Source organism: Misgurnus anguillicaudatus, chromosome 20 (assembly GCF_027580225.2).
Source record: "Misgurnus anguillicaudatus chromosome 20, ASM2758022v2, whole genome shotgun sequence".
NCBI classification, from domain to species: Eukaryota; Metazoa; Chordata; class Actinopteri; order Cypriniformes; family Cobitidae; genus Misgurnus; species Misgurnus anguillicaudatus.
In genome coordinates, this window is record NC_073356.2 from 34477461 (window position 1) to 34498577 (window position 21117).

At 37.6% G+C, this 21117-nt stretch overlaps 1 protein-coding gene across 2 annotated transcripts in view; it reads right to left on the bottom strand.

The window, feature by feature from the left end:
* Positions 1-12695: 12695 nt before the first annotated feature.
* Positions 12696-21117, bottom strand: part of fam135b (family with sequence similarity 135 member B) — a 79747-nt gene continuing 71325 nt past the window's right edge. For both annotated transcript variants that reach the window (XM_055220129.2, XM_055220128.2), the window contains exon 20: positions 12696-13131. In XM_055220129.2, coding sequence (XP_055076104.2) covers positions 12926-13131 — 206 coding nt within the window. In that variant the 3' untranslated portion in view covers positions 12696-12925. The remainder of the gene's footprint in view (positions 13132-21117) is intronic.

The window sequence follows — 21117 nt, forward strand, 5'->3', positions numbered from 1 at the left end:
CAGCGTTTTTGTCAAACAGCGACCCCTAGAGTCGATGGAGAATACTTGCAACTGTCGTAATTTCCCACTCCTCTAGTACACCTCCGAAGATAATGACTAGGGTTGGGCGATGTCCCCATAAATTGGCAGTTGACGATGGTTACGTAAACCATCGCGATGGACGATGATATCGTTAGGTGGGAGGGGGGTATTTTAATTTTTCGTTATTATTCGTTATTATATAATTATTATTCGTTATTTTACTTTATTACTTCCACTTAAGAAGACTTGTGCACTTTTTATTTTTTAATATATATTTTACATAAATACTATTCTGTACTTAAAATCTATTATTTTGTTATTTTACTATCCCAACTACTATAGGTTGCACATAAGGGGAAAAAGTAGCTTTAATCCACTGAAGAAGAGTTGTGCACTTTTAAGCACTTTTTAATCTCTTTACATAAATATTTTTTTCTATTTAAAAGCTATAATTTCGTTATTTTACTAACCCAACGACTCCTCCGCGCTTTCCAAATTTTGCACGTAAATATCTGTGCATATGTGCCACCAGTACTCCGTCAGAGAGCGGGTCTTCAGCACCGCGGGGAGCAGCCAGCACTTCAATCCGCAGCTTATTAAAACTAGACAAAGTGAACAGGGCCAGACACATCGAAATTTAAACATGGTCTGTGTATGTAAATCCCGCGTTTCGGTCGGAGTGTTGTTCCCGTTTTCTTGTTCTTGACGTTCGCTGAATTCTGGGTTTATATCCTAATCTGCCGCTTCAGTGCAGTATAGCCTCAATGTAACAATGAGCACGATCTCCCGAGACACTACAATAGGCTACTAATAAATGATTAATATGGGCTGTTTTCTTGTACAAAATTAATTATTTTAAGATAAATGTACAACATGTAAAAAGACAAGATTCTAGCAATGTCAAGATTAGGGATGGGCATTTTCCAGTAACTTACTATTACCAGTAATTTACTATTACTTTTAATATTTAATTTTTCGAATATTTAAGCTCTTAAAGAACGAATATTCGTTTATTTAAATTATGTTAATTAAGACATGCGTGTTTTGTATTTTTCATTTTGTCATAATTTCACAGAAGGCTTAATTAGGAAATATCCACAACAAGCTAAACTTATATTCTGTATGTATATATATATATATATATATATATATATATATATATATATATATATATATATATATATGTATGTATTTTTAAGTTGAAAACATTGTAAAAAAATATATTTTATTTATATATATTTTAAATTCTTCTTAAAAAAATATCCTACAGAAAAAAATGCGTTAAAACCTAATGCGGAGCGAAGTCTAGTCAAATCCTTAGTTTCAAATCGGTCGTTAGTATTAATTCATTACTGTTTGATCTTACATACATTATATTATACCAAATATTATACACTAACCCCAAATCTAAGCGAAGTTTGAGGACTTGCGAAGTTTAAAGTTTGAGGACTTGACAAAGTAGGCTATCATCATTTAAACAGACTCAAAACACCAAGAGCCCGGAGCAAATGAAAAAACACATCTACATAACCGACTGCTCAGTCGCCATTTAAATATCTTCTCAGTTTAGTTTGACATGTATTTGTGAATAAAGAAAACCGTATTTATCCTACCTGCTTCGGTGAAAGCCCGTTCTTCTGACTAGATACAATAATGCTTTGCTTTAAACTGCCATGTGCAGTTATCCGGTTCATTTTCAAAAGAGCACCGCATATAATAAATGTTCTCCGTTTCATTTCGTTCTCCGTGTCTGTCTCCTTATTAACAAAATAAAGTAGACTTTATAACAGAAAGCTTACAAATCTCTCATGTTGATTCGGGCGGCGGAGAAGCACGTTTAATAACACGTGAGCCCTCACTGAGCCAGTGGCCAAATACGGCGCGGCGCGGATAAACCCGGAGATAAAAGGAAAAACTTACATTCGTCTGCAATCTGCATTGCCAAACAATCAGAAATACATACAAATTAATGTTCATGTATATTTTACATTTAAGTCTGTAAAAGACAGTATAGATGAAGTGAAAAAGCATCAAATAAGTTGTTACCCTTTGGTGGCACCTTAAAAACAAACAAACATTCGAATAGCATTTTTTAAATTCGAATTATTATTGCCATTCGAATATCCGTGCCCATCCCTAGTCAAGATCAAATGCCTGACAGGATATTTTCACAGACTAACACACGTCACGTCTCAGGCATAGACTACAGCAGTGGTTCCCAAACTTTCTCAGGGTGCGGCCCCCCTTGTGTACGGTGCATTCCTTCGCGGCCCCCTAAAGAAAATTTGTGACAAAAAACTGTTTAAAAACGGAAAATTTTAATAAAAAACATTAAATTATACAAAAAAGTAGTGATGTTGGTTAGTAGCCTTATTTTTTTAGGTTTAATTACACAGAATTCACGATAAATTAATGTATTTCATGTCATAAAACTGGGGCCCCCCTGGCACCATCTCGCAGTATTTAAAATAGCATATATGCATTAGTTATATTTTCTATTTAATTTATAGAGCAATTCACGCAAAGATATTAGGTTAACTATAGTCTATATAGAAGAGAGTAAGTGTATGTCGACTCGCAGCGGAGTGGGGAGGGGGCGTGGCATCACGATGGTGACTCTCCATCGTGATGTCAGTCAACCATCACGATGGACGATGATATCGTCTATCGGCACAACCCTAATAATGACCAGGTAATCTTTCACAATTTCATACAAATATTAGGCTACTGCATAGTCTACTAAACTACAGATGATGTTAATAGGATAATAAGAAGTTTATTCCAAGTGTAGAGTGCATATACTAATAAAGTACCGCGTTTGCTGGCTTATAATGTTTTTACATGATTGCAGCTAAATTACAAGTAAACAGTCTATATGTCTACTGTATAATTTCATTTGTGTTCTTTTATTGTAATGTAAACATTACAAAATGCCATGACAAAGTTAATTGTGTACATTGTTCGCTATAATGTCACTATACATGATTATTGCTATTTATCATAATAGTTTGCAAATTGTGCATGTTTACACTATTTACAACCTCTAGGCTTATTTATGTCCTGATAATTATGTGAGATATTGACAACTGTTGTCATGATAATCGCATGATATACTACAAGCAAGCGCAACAACATACAACATAGACCGCAAAAAAGTTTACAAATAAGAGATTTACTTACTAGTCCATCAACAAGATCGCCAGATCAGCATCTCATCCAGTGCTGTCTTTAACTCTTTCACCGCCATTGACGAGATATCTCGTCAATTAAGAGAAAACGCTTCCCCGCCAATGACGAGATTTTCCGTCTTTCCGCAATACCGCTATTATCCACCAGGTGGCGCCCTTCCTCAACTTTTTAAACCCGGAAGTATTGCCCTATGGCTAGCGGCTGCATGTCCGTGTCTGTTTTAAAGATCGCTCTGAATGGGATCTCTATGAAAAGTCAGTCACAAAAATGGAATTATCTCTGCTTTTTGCTCAAAATGTGGTGTTTTTCCAGAAACCTACCCATATTCAAAAGCTGATTACAAAAGAACTACTCAAGGTAGGATGAAAAACTCGCCTGAAAAGTCCGCTCCCCTTCTCACTCTCATAATGGGAGAGGGAGGGTGTTACTGCGCCGAGTCGAAGTACTCCCAAAAGTGCTATTACGCCATAAAATGTAGCTCCTCTTTTAAATCACTTTGGTCACTTCTAACTTTATCTCTAAATGGTACCATTGAATGAATGGGGCTAAGCTAAATGCTATCGAAGCGTCGCAGCGCACTCCAGCGCTTACGTGCACGCACACAGATGATAGAGGGATGTATCAACAATTCTTAGTTAAGGTAATAACATATTTTAATATTGAAAATGAGTAGACTATTCCTTTAAGTAAAGATCATGTTCCATGACGATATTTTGTAAATTCCCTGCTGTAAAAATATAAAAAATGTATTTATCAGTAATAACATGTGTTACTTATGGCTTCATTTGGATAACTTCTCAATATTTAGAATCCAGATTTTCAAATAGTTGTATCTCGGCTAAATATTGTCCTATCCGAACCAACCACACATCAATAGAAAGCTTTACAGAGTGGTCACATATGAGATTATGATAGAATTGAAATATAACAAATTAACATACACACAAGGTCCACTTTTAAAAGAAGAATAATATTTATTGTAATACTTCATTTATTTAATCATAATATAATATTTCTTAATGTACACAGAATATATACTTATTTAGGTATTTGGGCGTAAGCTACTACAAGAAACATGTAATTAAAGCAAAACATAAAAAACATCAGTATATCATTGGCACAGATGTGAAGATACTGTACTGATGAAAATAAACATGTTTCATAAACAATAAAAAACAGTGAACACATTTTCAACATTAATTTGAATGAAAACACACATGTATGCTGGAAACAAAGTGCTTTAAATTAGGAAACAGTTACCCCCCTAAAAAAAAAACGATAAAACCTTTTCAACATTTACAAAGACGAGCTGCCACTTGATAGACATACAAAAAACAAACTCACGCACACTTACAGCTGTTAAACATGACTGTTGTCTTGAATGGAAGTGATCTGTTAGTTTATTATAGAGTGAGAAAGTGGGTGGGGCTTCATTGTATCCATTGAGAATTAATTGGATGTTGATTCTATGTGATATTAAATGATTGGAGGCAAGTTTATACAGATCAGAAAAACAAACTTGACTGGCATGTGCTGATTGTTTACAATACAACCTTTATATAAGAAATTTTTGATTTTGAAGTTTTGTTCATGCACATTCGTTACTTTTGAGGTCATCTATATGCTGTACTCCTTAAAGGATTAGTCAATTTTCTTAAAAAAAATCCAGATAATTCACTCACCACCATGCCATCCAAAACGTTGATGTCCCTCTTCGTTCAGTCCAGAAGAAATTATGTTTTTTGAGGAAAACATTCCAGGATTTTTCTAATTTTAATGGACTTTAATGGACCCCAACACTTAACAGTTTTAATGCAGTTTAAAATTGCAGTTTTAAAGGACTCTAAACTATCTCAAATGAGGCATAAGGGTCTTATCTAGTGAAACGATTGTCATTTTTGGCCAGAAAAATAAAAAATATGCACTTTTATACCACAACTTCTCGTCTTCCTCCAGTCCTGTGACGAGCCAGCGCGACCTCACGTAATACGTCATCATGTCAAGAGGTCACGGGTGACGTATGCGAAACTACGCCCCAGTGTTTACAAGTGTGGAGAAACACTTGACCTTTTCGACGTCATTGCGCATTTACGTGAGGTCGCCCTGGTGCGTCACAGGACCGGAGGAAGACGAGAAGTTGTGGTATAAAAGTGCATATTTTTTATTTTTCTTGCCAAAAATGACAATCGTTTCACTAGATAAGACCCTTATGTCTCGTTTGAGATCGTTTAGAGTCCCTTGAAACTGCAATTCCAAACCGCATCAAAACTGTTAAGTGCTGGGGTCCATTAAAGTCCATCAAAACGAGAAAAATCCCGGAATGTTTTCCCCAAAAAACACAACCTCTGCCCGACTGAACAAAGAAAGACATCAACACCCCGGATGACATGGTGGCGAGCAAACTACCTGGACCCCTTCCAAGAAAGTGGACCAATCCTTTAAAGGTGAGACAGTTACTGTGCGTTCACACCAGACGCAGAAGAAGCGGAAAAAACGCGCTATTCGTGCGTAGTTGGACGCTTGAACATTTTCAGTTTACTCGCTTTATTCGCACGTAAAAGTCTAGTCATTCAAGATTTTCACTCATAAATTCATGTCATGGGAGGGGCTTATATAGTTCAAATTGGATAAACGTACCAGATCGCTCGACCACCTCACTCACTTTCTTACAAACAAGATCCTTTTAATTCCTGTAAGTACGAAGATGTCTCGTGTATCGATGATGATTGTCCTCTATTGTTCGCTTCCTCGAAATCACATCACTGCTAGAGCAAGCTCCTGATTGGTTAACGTGGCGCGAAAATCCGTCAAAGTTCAGATTTTTCAATTCAAGTTGCGCGAAACGCGGCATTCGCGCTTACTGTGCCACAGGATGCCTATTCGCGTTTTTGCATTGACTTAACATGTAAATCACTGGCGCTTGCCGCCTTTTCCGCGTCTGGTGAACACACCATAAGGGCCCAAGTATACTTTGTTTTTACACGTACATGAGTGTACCCGCACAGTCCAATGCACAGCCTTGCAAAGTATTCTTAATTTGACTTAATTCATTTTGATTCGCAATACCTCTCCTGACCTACACACTACTTCTGTATGAGCATGCGGTATTGTGTGCATACATTACGCAAGTACTGTTTGATGTCGAAATCTGCGTCATGCGCACTGTACGCTGACCCTCGCGTATGCATAAAAGTAAAGTGCACCAAGGTCTTAAGCCAAGACAATGGCCAAAAGTATTAAAGAATCATCTTTATATTATAATTTAACCTACGTTGGGTTGTTTTAACCCATTGTTTGGTCAAATATGAACATTGTCTGGGTTAATTTAACACACCGGCTGGTTTTCTCCCCTTGTCCCTCAATGCTGGGTTAAAAATGATGCTTCAGAATTGCCTTGAAAGATGTTAAAATATTAAGGCATATTAAAGCGCCTCACAAAGTATATTTTAATTAAATATTTGACTGCATACTGCATGTATGTACTGTATACATGGGACCTTTTACATTTCTAGCCAAATTTTTAACACCAAACTTTCTTATTCTTTACACACATTTGCTACTGCCCTTCACAGCACACATCCGCTCCTTTTCCAGAATTAATATGCTTGACTTGTGTGTGCAAACACAGCCATCAGCCAGCATTAGCATGCAAGCAAACAAACAAACACACATTGGGCCCCATGCACATGCAGCAGAGCATGATGGGTAATGGAGCGTTATGTTACAAAATCATGTGACCTGTGTATTAGAGAGGTGGGGTTAAATTAGCATCAATCATAATGACATCTTGTTTATCGACCAATCAAGCATCAGTTTGTGTGTACATAAGGCTCAATGGGGACAGAAGGGGCATCTTTTAACTGCTGACATAAACCCGATCACACGATGCTGACAGCGGCTAAAACTCGAGAGCTAAAGATGCTGAAGGAAGTGAAAAGCTGAGGTGCAGGAGTTTAAAAGTGTTACCCTTGAGAAGCAGACAGTCCAATAACAACCACTGAGCAAAAACGCCCATGACATATGATGGAAAGAAGATTTTTTTTCTTGCTCTGTTGAAATAAAAGTGGTTCATGTACTTTGTTGACAAACTAACATTCTCACTTACTACAGTCCTACCAGAACATTTATAGGCCATAAGATACAAAAATATCCAGTACAGAAATCATCAACGTTATGAGTTCATAACTTGACCATCCACATTTACATCTTACACTGCAAAAAATGATTTTCAAGAAAAAAATTCTTAGTATTTTTGTCTTGTTTTCAATAAAAATATCCAAAAACTCCCCAATCAAGATGCTTTTTCTTGATGACCAAAATAAGTCTAGTTTTTAGACCAAAAATATAAAATTTAAGTGATTTTGTGCATAAAACAAGCAAAGAAAAATCTGCCACTGGGGTAAACAAAAAAATTTTGAACATTTTTCTTGAACACTAAATTCAAGAAAAATGTAAGAAAAATGTGCTTACCCCAATTGGCGGATTTTTTTGCTTGTTTTATGCACAAAATCACATAAAATAGATATTTTTGGTCTAAAAACTAGACTTATTTTCTTGGGTCGTTTTGCTCATCTTCTTAATTTAAGGATTTTTAGATATTTTTACTGAAAACAAGACAAAAATACTAAGAATTTTTTTCTTGAAAACACAGTGTACAGAACAGTAGTGTGGCACGGTGAGGTCAGCCAATCGTAACCTAATCGAACACATTTGCATATTAAAGGTACAACAGAGAAAATGTAATGCAAAAAATGATTTTCAAGAAATACATTTCTTAGTATTTTTGTCATGTTTTCAGCAAAAATATCTAAAAATGAAAATGCTTTTTCTTGATGAAAATGACCCAAGAAAACAAGTCCAATTTTTAGACCAAAAATATTAAATTTAAGTGATTTTGCGCATAAAACAAGCAAAAAATCTGCAAATGAAATTTTTTTCATTTTTTTGTTTTAAACTTCTTAAATTAGGCAAAATGACTTAGGAAAATAAATCTAGTTTTTAGACAAAAGTTTAAAACAAGTAAAAAAATCTGCAAATGGAATAAGAAATTTTTTCAATAACTTTTTTCATGAACACTTAATTTAAGATTTTTTTTCTTATTCCATTGGCATTTTTTTTTTTTTTTTTTTTGCTTGTTTTAAGCACAAATTTGCCTACATTTTATTTTCCTAGGTCATTTTGCTCATCAAGAAAATACATTTTAGTTTAAGAATTTTTAGATATTTTTACTGAAAACAAGACAAAAATAATAAGTAAGAAAGTCGTTTTTTGCAGTTAACAAACCCTGACTATTATAAGTGGAGTTCATGAATAACATGAACAGTTATGCTCAGTTATGTCTACCACAAAGTAAGGAAACTAAATTGTTGATATGTAAACCAGTATTAACCCGACAACATGAAAATGAAAAGTTTTGCCCAAAACAGTATACATAACAAGCAAAACAACACTCAAAATAAAACAAAATACATTGAAGCTGTAACCAAACCTCTATGATATGTCCCAGTAGTCTATAGATCATCCATTAATTTGTATATCTGATCACCTATAACAGCAACAACACACCTCTCCTCAACAAACTACACTTAGAGATATCATCATGTGTGTGTAGCACATATAATGTGGGATGAGTTACACACTGGAGTTTAAAACTAGTGGTCGACCGATTTTTTTATGGCCGATACCGATATTAAGAAAGCTGTATGGTCAAAATGAGGCCAATATAACACAAATGTAATTACAGTAAATGAGAGACAAACAGAAAATTGGTAAAAAATAAATAAACATTTGTTATGCATAATATTTATAAATATACCCCTTTAAAGATCTTAAAACATATTTACAAGATGTGGATCTCATGGTAGTGATAAATAAGACTTTGCTGCACACCAACACAACATAACGTCATGTTAAAAAGTGAATAATTATTGGTCATTGTACTGTCTGTCAGACTTTGGCTTTACATCTGAGTGTCTTTTCATTACAAACAACAAATTTTAGTAACAGAAAAATTTGCTGCTGATAGAAAAGATTTTCAGCCGATGCAGTAAAAAAAATCGGCCATATCGGCCACTGCAATATATCGGTCTATCACTATTTAAAACCTATAGGTTAGGGGTTTGTTTAACAATAGTAATAGTAATACCCGCAAACCACAAATAAAAACACTTAATTTGATTTTTGTTATTGCTCAACACTTTTTAAGAAAAAGCAAAAAACATGAAATAAAAATGAGGATGTGGCATAACCACACCCTTTTACTATCTGTTTTGCCCCACCCAATTGTGAATGTGATTATCACTTTAAAAACAAAGTATTGTTGTGTTGTTTAACTCTTTCCCTGGCACCGTTATTTTTTTTAAGTTGCCAGCCAGTACAAGCACTCCTAATTTTTTCACAATAGTTTAATGCCTTCTTTAAATTAAGTTTACATTTAATTTTTTAAATATATTAGACAATACGATAAAATAAAAAGAACTTTCAAAAAAAAGTTTAATCTTATTTTCATTTGTTCTCTTTCATAACCTCTCAAATATGGCTAGTTTTTTTTTAAATACCAAAAAGCAATTGGATTTTTGAAGGACCTTTGCTAGATATCAGATTCAGAACGACGATCAAAACATACACACAGTTTGTACTGTTTTTGGATCAGTGGATGCTTATCAGTGTTTTATAAGGGTAAGAGCCCCACCTAGTGGATAATAGCAGAAATATGGATTGCCGTAAAAACTCGTCATTAGCAGGGAAGCGCCTTCTCTTAACTCTTTCCCCGTCATTGACGAGTTATCTCGTCAATTTAAAGAAAACGCTTCCCTGCCAATGACGAGAACTTCTGGCTTTCCGCAACACCGCCACCATCCACAAGGTGGCACACCTCCGCATCCCATAAAACCCAAAAGCAGCGCCTCACGTGAAAGTGAAAGAACTCCGTGTATGTTTTAAAGATCGCTCCGCATCTGATCTCCATCAAAAGTCATTCACAAAAATGAAATTATCTCAGCTTTTTGCTCAAAATTTGGTGTTTTTGAAGAAATCTACCCATATTTGAGAGGTGACACAAAGAGAACCAATAAAGGCAGGAATCAACTTTTCTTTTTTTGAAGGCAGAGGGTCTGCTTCTTCACTTGATATATTGTTTGTTTATATATTTAAAGAAGAAGATTTTCTGGAAGGCATTAAACTTTTGTGAGAATCACGAAAAATGCTGGCGCTGGCCGGCAACTTTTTTTTAAAAATGCTGGCGGGGAAAGTTAATTGAGGAGATAACTGGTGAATGGCGAGGAAAGAGTTAATACAAGAATTGGGTTTTAAAATCAGCAAGACATTGTGTCTTAAATTGAACTACCTTTTGAGAATTAAGGCTGCATATGGTAAACATTCATATCATTCATGTGCACCTAATAAACACTGTCACAAGGAAAGCGTACAGAATATATATTACATCACTACATTAAACACTATGGATTTGGCTTGTTTCACAGTAAGATTCTCACTTTGCAACATGACGCTGTGGAAATACACAAAAATTAAAAAAAAAAGATTCTGTAGAAAAAAATCCGTTTTTTTTTTTGCGTTCTTGTAATGGAAACGTGTACAGTATTGTGCAAAAATCCCAGACCACGCCAGCTTTGTTGTTTTAGCAAAGTTTTAATGACCATCCGCTCTCTTTATTTAAATTCAAACAGAAAATACAGAAAGTACGAAATTGTTTGCCCTAATGTTTTATTAAAAATGATCCAAATAAGCAGGCAATGAAACGTAGTCGAAGAGCAGGCAGATCAATCCAGTAAGACTGTCCAACATGGCAACAAGGGTAATCCAAAACACTAATCCAATACAACAGGCACAATAGTCATAACAAGGGACATGGACAATAAACAGAGAGCAATGGTACGCCGTTAAAATGACAATACTTCGCAATGTGGTTGTGGAAAGGCATGTCTTAAATACACAACAAACAGGAAGTAAGTGTCCACAGTCCAGCCTCAATGCAAAAAATGATTTTTAAGAGTATTTTTGTCTTGTTTTCAGTAAAAATATCCAAAAACCCCCAAATTAAGATGCCCCCTCTTGATGAGCAAAACGACCCAAGAAAATAAGTCTAGTTTTTAGACCAAAAATATCAAATTTAAGTGATTTTGTGCATAAAACAAGTAAAAAAAATCTGCAAATGGGGTAAGCAAATTTTTCTTGATTTTTTTCTTGAATATAGTGTTTAAGAAAAATGTTAAGAAAAAGATTTTTTGCTTACCCCATTGGTAGATTTTTTTGCTTGTTTTATTCACAAAATTTATTTTCTTGTGTCGTTCTGCTCATCAAGAAAAAACATCCAACTCAAGATTTTTTAGACATTCCCACTGAAAACGACAAAAATACTAAAAAGCAATTCTTAAATAATTTTTTGCAGTGCTGGGAGTGGGTGCCACCTGGTGGCAGGATGAATGAACATGCACCTTTTCAAACAAACAAAATGTTTTCTTCAGTTAAAACAAGTCAATATTGAGTCTGACCTCTTTTGGCACTAAACACATATTGAACTCTTTTGAGGAGACTGAAGTCATTTCATTTAGGTTTAAGAGAGCCTGCATGTTCCTGCTATTGCTCAAATGTAATTCTGCGTTCACACTAGCCGCGGTAGGGACGTCAAGCGCAAGTGATTTTAATGTTAAGTCAATGCAAAGACGCGTTTACGCGCATCTGGAGGTCTCGCGGTGCGAATGAGGCGTTAAGCACGGCGCGGTAGATGCTAATCCGCCTCATTGGCGCAAATGACGCGGGAAATGCGCGAGTTGAAAAATCTGAACTTTGGTGGAAAAACACGCCGCTTTAACCAATCAGGAGCTTGCTCTAGTATTGACATGATTAAAGGAACTGAGCGGAGTCACAGAAGCCCGAATTTCCGTGTGAATGTCTCAAATTATGATAATTTCATGCGCGGCTTTCACACGTGAATGAAGCGAGTAAACTCAAAATGTTCAAGCATACAACTACGCGCGAATAGTGCTTTTTTACCGCATCTGGTGGGAACGCACGGTAAAAGGAGATCACAATAATTACAATTTAGCTTATAATTTTATTGTTTAAGAAAAATCCAGTATTTTCTGGTTGTATTCTAATAAACAGACTGGGAAATAATTACATATGATCACCATGCCATTGCAAAAACCACAAATCTAATGGTTGCATAGTGGCCTGAGACTTTTGCACAGTACTGTATGGCCAGAGAACAGTTGGATTTTTTCTTTTCAAGTATTACAGTCCAGTGATATCAACCTCTTCAAGTTATGAATGCAACAGCAAATACACTGTATATAGTGTAGGATTACTGATAATGAATCAAAGCTCTTCTTACAATACCTGCTACACACTTATATTCAAATGACATTCACATTCTTCTGACGATTTACCCTTCAGATATGATATTTAACATTGAGTTACTACATCATTTTATGCGTCTATAGGCCTCCTGCTGTTCATTATCACTCTTTGCTATGTATTTAATGTTTATTTCTGTACAAGTTTTACAGATATACGTTCAGATTCATGATCTGAATCTTCAATTTCGGTTTCTTGCGTCCACAGATTGAACTTATTGAAAAATTCCAGAGCCGTGGATACGGCATCTCTGAAATGAACTCTTATTCTGCCTGTGAAGTGTAATCTGATTGGCTAGAACTCAAGACATGACGTTACCTCTAAAGTATGTCTTGATTGGCTATTTGAAGTAGTTGAGTCCCGTGACCAGAAGGAACTTCTCCAGAAAAAGTTCAGAATCGAGCACTGCGATGTGAGCCGCGCGTCCGATCAGCGTGTTAGCCGTGTTGGGTAACGCGTGGAACACGTTCTGCCTGATCAGACGACAGTTTGGAGCGTTCAGCAATGGCTGGAGTAAGTTATCAATCATCTCTCGGTATACTGGACCTGGAAGAAAAAAGAAATATCCACTGATTTCTTCTTAATTACATTTTTATCAGACTCTTAATGGATTCTGTATAAAAAAACAGGGATGTCTGAATGGCCTGAGGGTGGGATTAAGCGAATTTAACGCCAAAGTATTTTTGATAAGCGTATAGTATGTGTCAAGAGCATTCGGTAACCATCATTATCTCATTTTTGATGAAAGATGCACAAAGATGCATTTCTGTTGTACAAAAGGTTTATTGTAGGTATTTCAGATTATAAAATGACACCGGAAAAAAATCGTTGTTTAAGAACCATTGGTACTTCAGAAAAAACAAAAATTATTATTTTGCATCAATGTAAAGATTTTTATTTTTAGTATGTACATATACAGTGCATATATACATACATGTATGGTTTGTTATGACAGGGATATGAAAATCTGAAATCTAAAGGGCCACGTTGCGTGTAGGACAACTTCATACCGCCGCCGACTTGATCTTCCAAAGAAGCTCAGGCGGCCCAATCAAGGATGCTTGTCAAAAAGAACTGGGAAGCTTGTTGACGCTTTGGCCGCCATGAAGTCTTTTTTCTTGGAACTAATGTTTTTAAAGGAACCAAAGTTAACATCCCTGTTTCTCCAGAATCAGCCAGAGAAGAACATCTACAGTTGTGTTCAAAATTATTCAACCCCCAATGCTGTTAAGGGTTTTAGGGAATTTAGTGTAAATTTGTAATTGTATTCAGAATGAAATCCTACAATGACTTCTTAAAGAACCATATGCAGCTAAAATGTCATCAATTGGTTTTGTAATATAGTAGTAAATGTTTCTTTTGTGAATTCTTCATTGACACAATTATTCAACCCCTTAAAGAACTACCACTCTGAAGAACAGAGGTTCATTGAAGTGTTTTCAATCAGGTATTAAAGCCTAATAAGCACCAATTAGGCAGCTTTAAAATGACTGTGATACTCAACTCCTTCTAAACATTTACTGGTGTGGTTACAAACATGGTGAAGTCAAAAGAATGGTCCAGGAAGACAAGAGAAGAGGTGATTAATCTTCACAGGAAGGGCAATGGCTATAAAAAGATTGCAAAGATGTTAGACATACCAAGAGACACCATAGGAAGCATCATTCGCAAATTCAAGGCAAAGGGCACTGTTGAAACGCTTCCTGGTCGTGGCAGAAAAAAGATGCTAACTGCGACTGCTGTGCGCTATCTGAAGCGTAGAGTGGAAAAAAGTCCCCGTGTGACTGCTGAGGAACTGATAAAAGATTTGTCAGATGTGGGTACTGAAGTTTCCGCTCAGACAATACGGCGCACCCTGCGTACTGAAGGCCTCCATGCCAGAACTCCCAGGCGCACCCCCTTGCTGTCTCCAAAGAATAAGAAGAGTCGACTGCAGTATGCCAAAAGTCATGTGGACAAACCACAGAAGTTTTGGGATAGTGTTCTGTGGAAAATTAGAACTGTTTGGGCCCATGGATCAACGCTATGTTTGGAGGAGGAAAAACAAGGCCTATGAAGAAAAGAACACCTTGCCTACTGTGAAGCATGGTGGGGGGTCAATCATGCTTTGGGGCTGTTTTGCTTCTGCAGGTACAGGGAAACTTCAGCGTGTGCAAGGTACCATGAATTCTCTTCAGTACCAGGAGATATTGGATGACAATGTGTTGCAGTCCGTCACAAACCTGAGGCTTGGGAGACGTTGGACCTTTCAACAGGACAATGATCCCAAGCATACCTCCAAATCCACTAGAGCATGGTTGCAGAAAAAAGGCTGGAACATTTTGAAGTGGCCATCGCAGTCACCAGACTTAAATCCGATTGAGAACCTCTGGTGGGACTTAAAGAAAGCAGTTGCAGTGCGCAAGCCTAAGAATGTGACTGAACTGGAGGCTTTTGCCCATGATGAATGGGCGAAGATACCCGTAGATCGCTGCAAGACACTTGTGTCAAGCTATGCTTCACGTTTAAAAACTGTTTTAACTGTAAAAGGATGTTGTACTAAGTACTAAGATTGAATGTCACTTGGGGGTTGAATAAAACTGAAAATGATGTGAGCACAGAAAAGACATTTGTGGTTATTTCATTATAAATGTTATGTTATATTTGTCTGACCTACACATGCCTCTTTGATGTAATTGTAAGCAGGATGACTGAATGATCAAAATCAATGTAAAACCGGCCAAAACAATCAATTTCAGTTGGGGTTGAATAATTTTGAACACAACTGTAGGCTAAATTCCGATTGGTTGCTACTGTTTTGCCGCTGAACTGCGTCATAGCTCAATACCGTAAAGTTGAGCTTCTTTCAACTTTCTGATTGACGCTCTGGTCACTCAAGACGCCCAAAACGCGACGCCAATGGATTTGACGCTCCTTGCAGCTGAGAGAAGTCAGCTTCCATTGTAAATGAATGACTTCCGGTAACTTTGAAAACTCAAGTCGGTGGCGGTGTGAACGTACAGTTAGTCTAAAAGTTTCACGTGTGCCTCAGACACGGGTCGGGTACATTAATAGCGGCATTGGGTCTCAGGTCATTTAAAATGAATGTGTTTTTGCCAAACAGACCCGGGAAGACCCCAACTATCTTGCCTGTGTGTGTCGATGTCCTTTTCAAATATATTTTCTTTTTGCCAAGAGTGCTTGCGATATCGTGTGGCTAGCGATAGGTTAATTTGGACCCGCGAAGACCTCTAGTCCAGAGTCACAGCAGACCGCCACCATCAGACGCCGCCGGTGTGTAAACATTCATAGAAAATAAGGTGTTTGATATAGGGATGCACCAAATCCAGATTTTTTGGGTTCGGCCGAATACCGAATCCACTGTTTAAGATTCGGACGAAACCGAATACCGAATCCTACTCGCATCCTACACAGTAAAACGCATTAATGAAGTAAACAACATCCACAGCAGTGTATTTTTCATTTTGTTTGATTTTAACTGTAAAAAAAGGATGCCAGGATGACAAGTGGGAAAAACTATTTTGACAATTACCATAAGCCTATGCATAACGAAAGCGATGCGGTGCGATGCGCTTGTTTTTCCAGGAGCGTCCACGAAATGTGAACCGGCCCTAAGGCTCACCGGGGAAAAAAAACACTTATCTCCACGTCAGCACCCGATGTGTGTAATCAACGGCCGCGTGACGTCGACCAGCGTAGCGCAAGCTTAGGGTTCGGTTCGGTGGAGAAAAAAAAACCCTAAGATTCGGCCGAACCAGAACCCCGTCAAAAAGCCCAGTATTCGGCCGAATCCGAATCCTGGATTCGGTGCATCCCTAGTTTGATATTTAGATACCCTTTAAAGATGCAAAAAAATTAAATATTGAGACAACTGCCTTTAAGTTGTCTAAATAAAGTACTTTAAAGGAAATGTAATGTAAAGATCAGTGTTACATAAGGATATTTTGTAATTTTGCATTAAAGAAAAATCTATAATTTTGACCCATACAATGGCTACTACTACAAATATACCTTTTGTGATCACATTTAAAAAAAGTAAAGAGATCATTAAAACTACATTTTTTTATTTGATTTATTACTTAGTGTAATACTAAGTAAATTAACACAAATAAGCAAAAGTTAAGAAAGTTTCATATTACAGGTGTTCTTATTAAAGGGATAGTTCACCCAAAAATAAAAATTCTGTCATCATTTTCTCATCCTCATGTTGTTCTAAATCTGTTTGTTCTAAATCTGATGAACACAAAAGAAGATATTTTGATATATGATGGTAATCACACAGCTGGTTGACTTCCATAGTAGGAAAAACAAATACAATGAAATTCAATAAGTAACGTCAACCGTGTGCTTGCTATCATTAATTAAAATATCTTCATAATTTATCACAATACTTTCATAATATTTATTTTTCCTACTATGGAAGTCAATGGTTATGGCAGCTGTGTGCTTATCATTTATCAAAATATAAAAATTTTGTGTTCATCAAAATTAAAAGAAACTTGCATAAGGATGAGAAAATGATGACAGAATTTTCATTTCTAAGTGAACTGTCCCTTTAAAAGTGCAGTGTGTAAATTTAAGTGGCATCTAGTGGTGAGGTTGCGAATTGCAACCAACGGCGTAGTCCACTGCTCACCTCTTGCTTTTGAAACACATAGAGAAGCTACTGTAGCTGCCACCGGACAAATATGTCAGTGTTGAAGATAACTTAGTAAAAAAATTGTCCATTAAGGGCTTCTGTAAAAAAATGGCGGCACAAAATGGCGACTTCCATGTAAGGTTGACCCTCTTTGTATGTAGATAGGTCTCATTTTAAGGTAATAAACACATAACGGTTCATTATGAAAGGTCTTTGTACACCCCTGATAATACAGTTTTGTATATTATTTTGCATTTCTGTCAAGAGATCCTTCTAAAAATGACACACTGCACCTTTAATGGATGACGGCACCTTTTGACTTTCATAGTAAAAAAATACACTGAAAGTGAGTACGTGCCATTAACTGTATGGTTCTATCATTTCTCAAAATATCTTCTTTTGTATTAAACAGAAAAAAAATCGTACAGGTTTAGAACGACATGAGGATGAGAAAATGATGACAATTTTTTGATTCATTATTGTCTGAAAGATCTAAGAAGTTCCTGAAAACTTAAAGCAACACTATGTAGTTTCCATGTAAAAATGACTTACAGCTCCCCCATGTGGTTGAAAAGCGCAACATTGCCTGGTATCAGACACTCTTCTGCAGGCAGGGGGAGGAGCGGGGCTGTGTGCTCTACCCTCCACCGCCACTTTCAGAGTGTGCTTGTAGCAGCTAGGAGGCTGCTCAGGTTGCAGCAACAGTACAATTCGTCCAGTTAAAAGTTGTTCTATCTCTGAAATAATTTTAGAGACATTATTTAAAGGTAAAAAAAACTACATAGTGTTGCTTTAAAAACACAACTTTGTTTGCCTGCATGCTGATAGAAACCTGTACATCTCACTTGTGGAAACTGAATAAAGACATCAGATTGTAGCTTGGCGTTTTAAGAAATCTCTTGCCATTTCATTGCAGTGGCATCAGTGGGTGGTTGGTATGAGACTGTTAAGATCAAGAAACATATTCTAACAACCACTCTATTTCTAGACAGCAGTCATTGTTTCATGTGATCATTTGTTGTGTGTGTGTAGATGTGTGTGTGTGTGTGTGTAGTGTGCATCTTTATCTGTGTCTGTCAAACTGACACCATCACAGAAGCTAAATTCTCTCATCTGTCTCTCAAACTACCTGTCAAAGAGTCACACAGCATTTTAAAAAACTCTTTAAGTCTTTCCTTTTTTTTCGTGCTTTCTATCACGGTTACATTTTTATTTCGTTGTATTCATGAACACATTTAGCATTCATTTGTAATGAGGTATACATGCAGAAAAACCTCTGTGTTTTAAAGGTAAAATGATCAGTATAGCAACAAAGACGTAGAGAACAGTTTCAGATGTAAAATGGGTGTTTACCTGTTACTAGGGTGTTGCTATGCGGTTGCAAAGGTGTTCTTTACACATTGTGTCGTTTCTAGGGTGTATGGGAGGGTTGCTAGGACTATGCTACAGTATGTGGTCACCTGTCTGTTCTTGTTGGTTACTAGGTGCTTTGTGGTTGCTAGGGTGTACGTGTTGATTGCTATGGCATTGCTGTGTGGTCTTAGAGGTGTTCTGTTGGTTGCTAGGGCATAACTTTGAGGTTACTGGAGTGTTGTGGTGTGTTACTAGGGTGTTGCTATAGGGTTACTAGGGTGTTCTGATTTGTTGCCAGGGCTTTACTATGTGGTTACTAGAGTGTTGTGGTTGGTTACTAGAGTGTTGCTATAAGCTTACTAGGGTGTTCTGATTTGTTGCTAGGGCTTAACTATGTGGTTACTATAGTGTTGTGGTTGGTTGGGTACAGTATACTGTATGGTCACCTGTCTGTGCTCAGCTTGCTAAGACATTGCTGTGTGATTACTAGAGTGTTCTGGTTGGTTGCTATATCATTTGTTTGTGGTTACTACAGGGGTTTGGTTGGTTGCTACCATAGTGATCTTCTTTGTGATTAAAAAGGTGTTCTGGTTGTTTGCTAGGGCATTATTATGGGTTTACTACAGTGTTGTGTTTGGTTGCTAGGGTGTTGCTATAGGGTTACTATGATGGTCTGATTTGGGCTAGGGCTTTAATATGTGGTTACTAGAGTGTTGTGGTTGGTTGGCTGCTAGGGTTGACTGCAACAGTATTGCTACAGTGTGTGGTCACCTGTCTGTTCTAGTTGGTTGCTACGGCATTGCTGTGTGGTTACTATGGTGTTCTGGTTGGTTGCTAGGGCTCCTCTTTATGATTACAAATGTGTTCTGGTTGGTTGCTAGAGCATTATGGGGTTACTAGAGTGTTGTGGTTGGTTGTCAGGGTTTTGCTATAGCGTTACTATGGTGTGCTGATTTGTTGCTAGGGCTTTACTATGTTGTTACTAGAGTGTTGTGGTTGGTTGGGTGCTAGGGCTTTGCTATAGGGTTCCTAGTGTTATGCTTGATTGCTAGAGCAATGCTACAGTATGTGGTCATCTGTCTGTTCTAGTTGGTTGCTAGGACATTGCTGTGTGGCTACTAGGGTGTTTTGGTTGGTTGCTAGGGCTTTGCTATAGGGTTCCTAGTGTTATGCTTGATTGCTAGAGCAATGCTACAGTATGTGGTCATCTGTCTGTTCTAGTTGGTTGCTAGGACATTGCTGTGTGGCTACTAGGGTGTTTTGGTTGGTTGCTAGGGCTCTGCTATAGGGTTACTAGGGTGTTATGCTTGATTGCTAGAGCAATGCTACAGTATGTGGTCATCTGTCTGTTTTAGTTGGTTGCTAGGACATTGCTGTGTGGCTACTAGGGTGTTTTGGTTGGTTGCTAGGGCTTTGCTATAGGGTTACTAGGGTGTTATGCTTGATTGCTAGGGCATTGCTACAGTATGTGGTCATCTGTCTGTTCTAGTTGGTTGCTAGGACATTGCTGTGTGGCTACTAGGGTGTTTTGGTTGGTTGCTAGGGCTCTGCTATAGGGTTACTAGGGTGTTATGCTTGATTGCTAGGGCATTGCTACAGTATGTGGTTATCTGTCTGTTCTAGTTGGTTGCTAGGACATTGCAGTGTGGCTACTAGGGTGTTTTGGTTGGTTGCTAGGTTGCTTGATTGCTAGGGCATTGCTACAGTATGTGGTCATCTGTCTGTTCTAGTTGGTTGCTAGGACATTGCAGTGTGGCTACTAGGGTGTTTTGGTTGGTTGCTAAGGCTTTGCTATAGGGTTACTAGGGTGTTATGCTTGATTGCTAGGGCATTGCTACAGTATGTGGTAATCTGTCTGTTCTAGTTGGTTGCTAGGACATTGCTGTGTGGCTACTAGGGTGTTTTGGTTGGTTGCTAGGGCTCTGCTATAGGGTTACTAGGGTGTTATGCTTGATTGCTAGGGCTACCACATTGCTACAGTATGTGGTCATCTGTCCGTTCTAGTTGGTTGCTAGGACATTGCTGTGTGGCTACTAGGGTGTTTTGGTTGGTTGGTAGGGCTTTGCTATAGTGTTACTAGGGTGTTATGCTTAATTGCTAGGGCATTGCTACAGTATGTGGTCATCTGTCTGTTCTAGTTGGTTGCTAGGACATTGCTGTGTGGCTACTAGGGTGTTTTGGTTGGTTGCTAGGGCTCTGCTATAGGGTTTTCTAAGGTGTTATGCTTGATTGCTAGGGCAATGCTACAGTATGTGGTCATCTGTCTGTTCTAGTTGGTTGCTAGGACATTGCTGTGTGGCTACTAGGGTGTTTTGGTTGGTTGCTAGGGCTCTGCTATAGGGTTACTAGGGTGTTATGCTTGATTGCTAGGGCATTGCTACAGTATGTGGTCATCTGTCTATTCTAGTTGGTTGCTAGGACATTGCTGTGTGGCTACTAGGGTGTTTTGGTTGGTTGCTAGGGCTCTGCTATAGGGTTACTAGGGTGTTATGCTTGATTGCTAGGGCATTGCTACAGTATGTGGTCATCTGTCTGTTCTA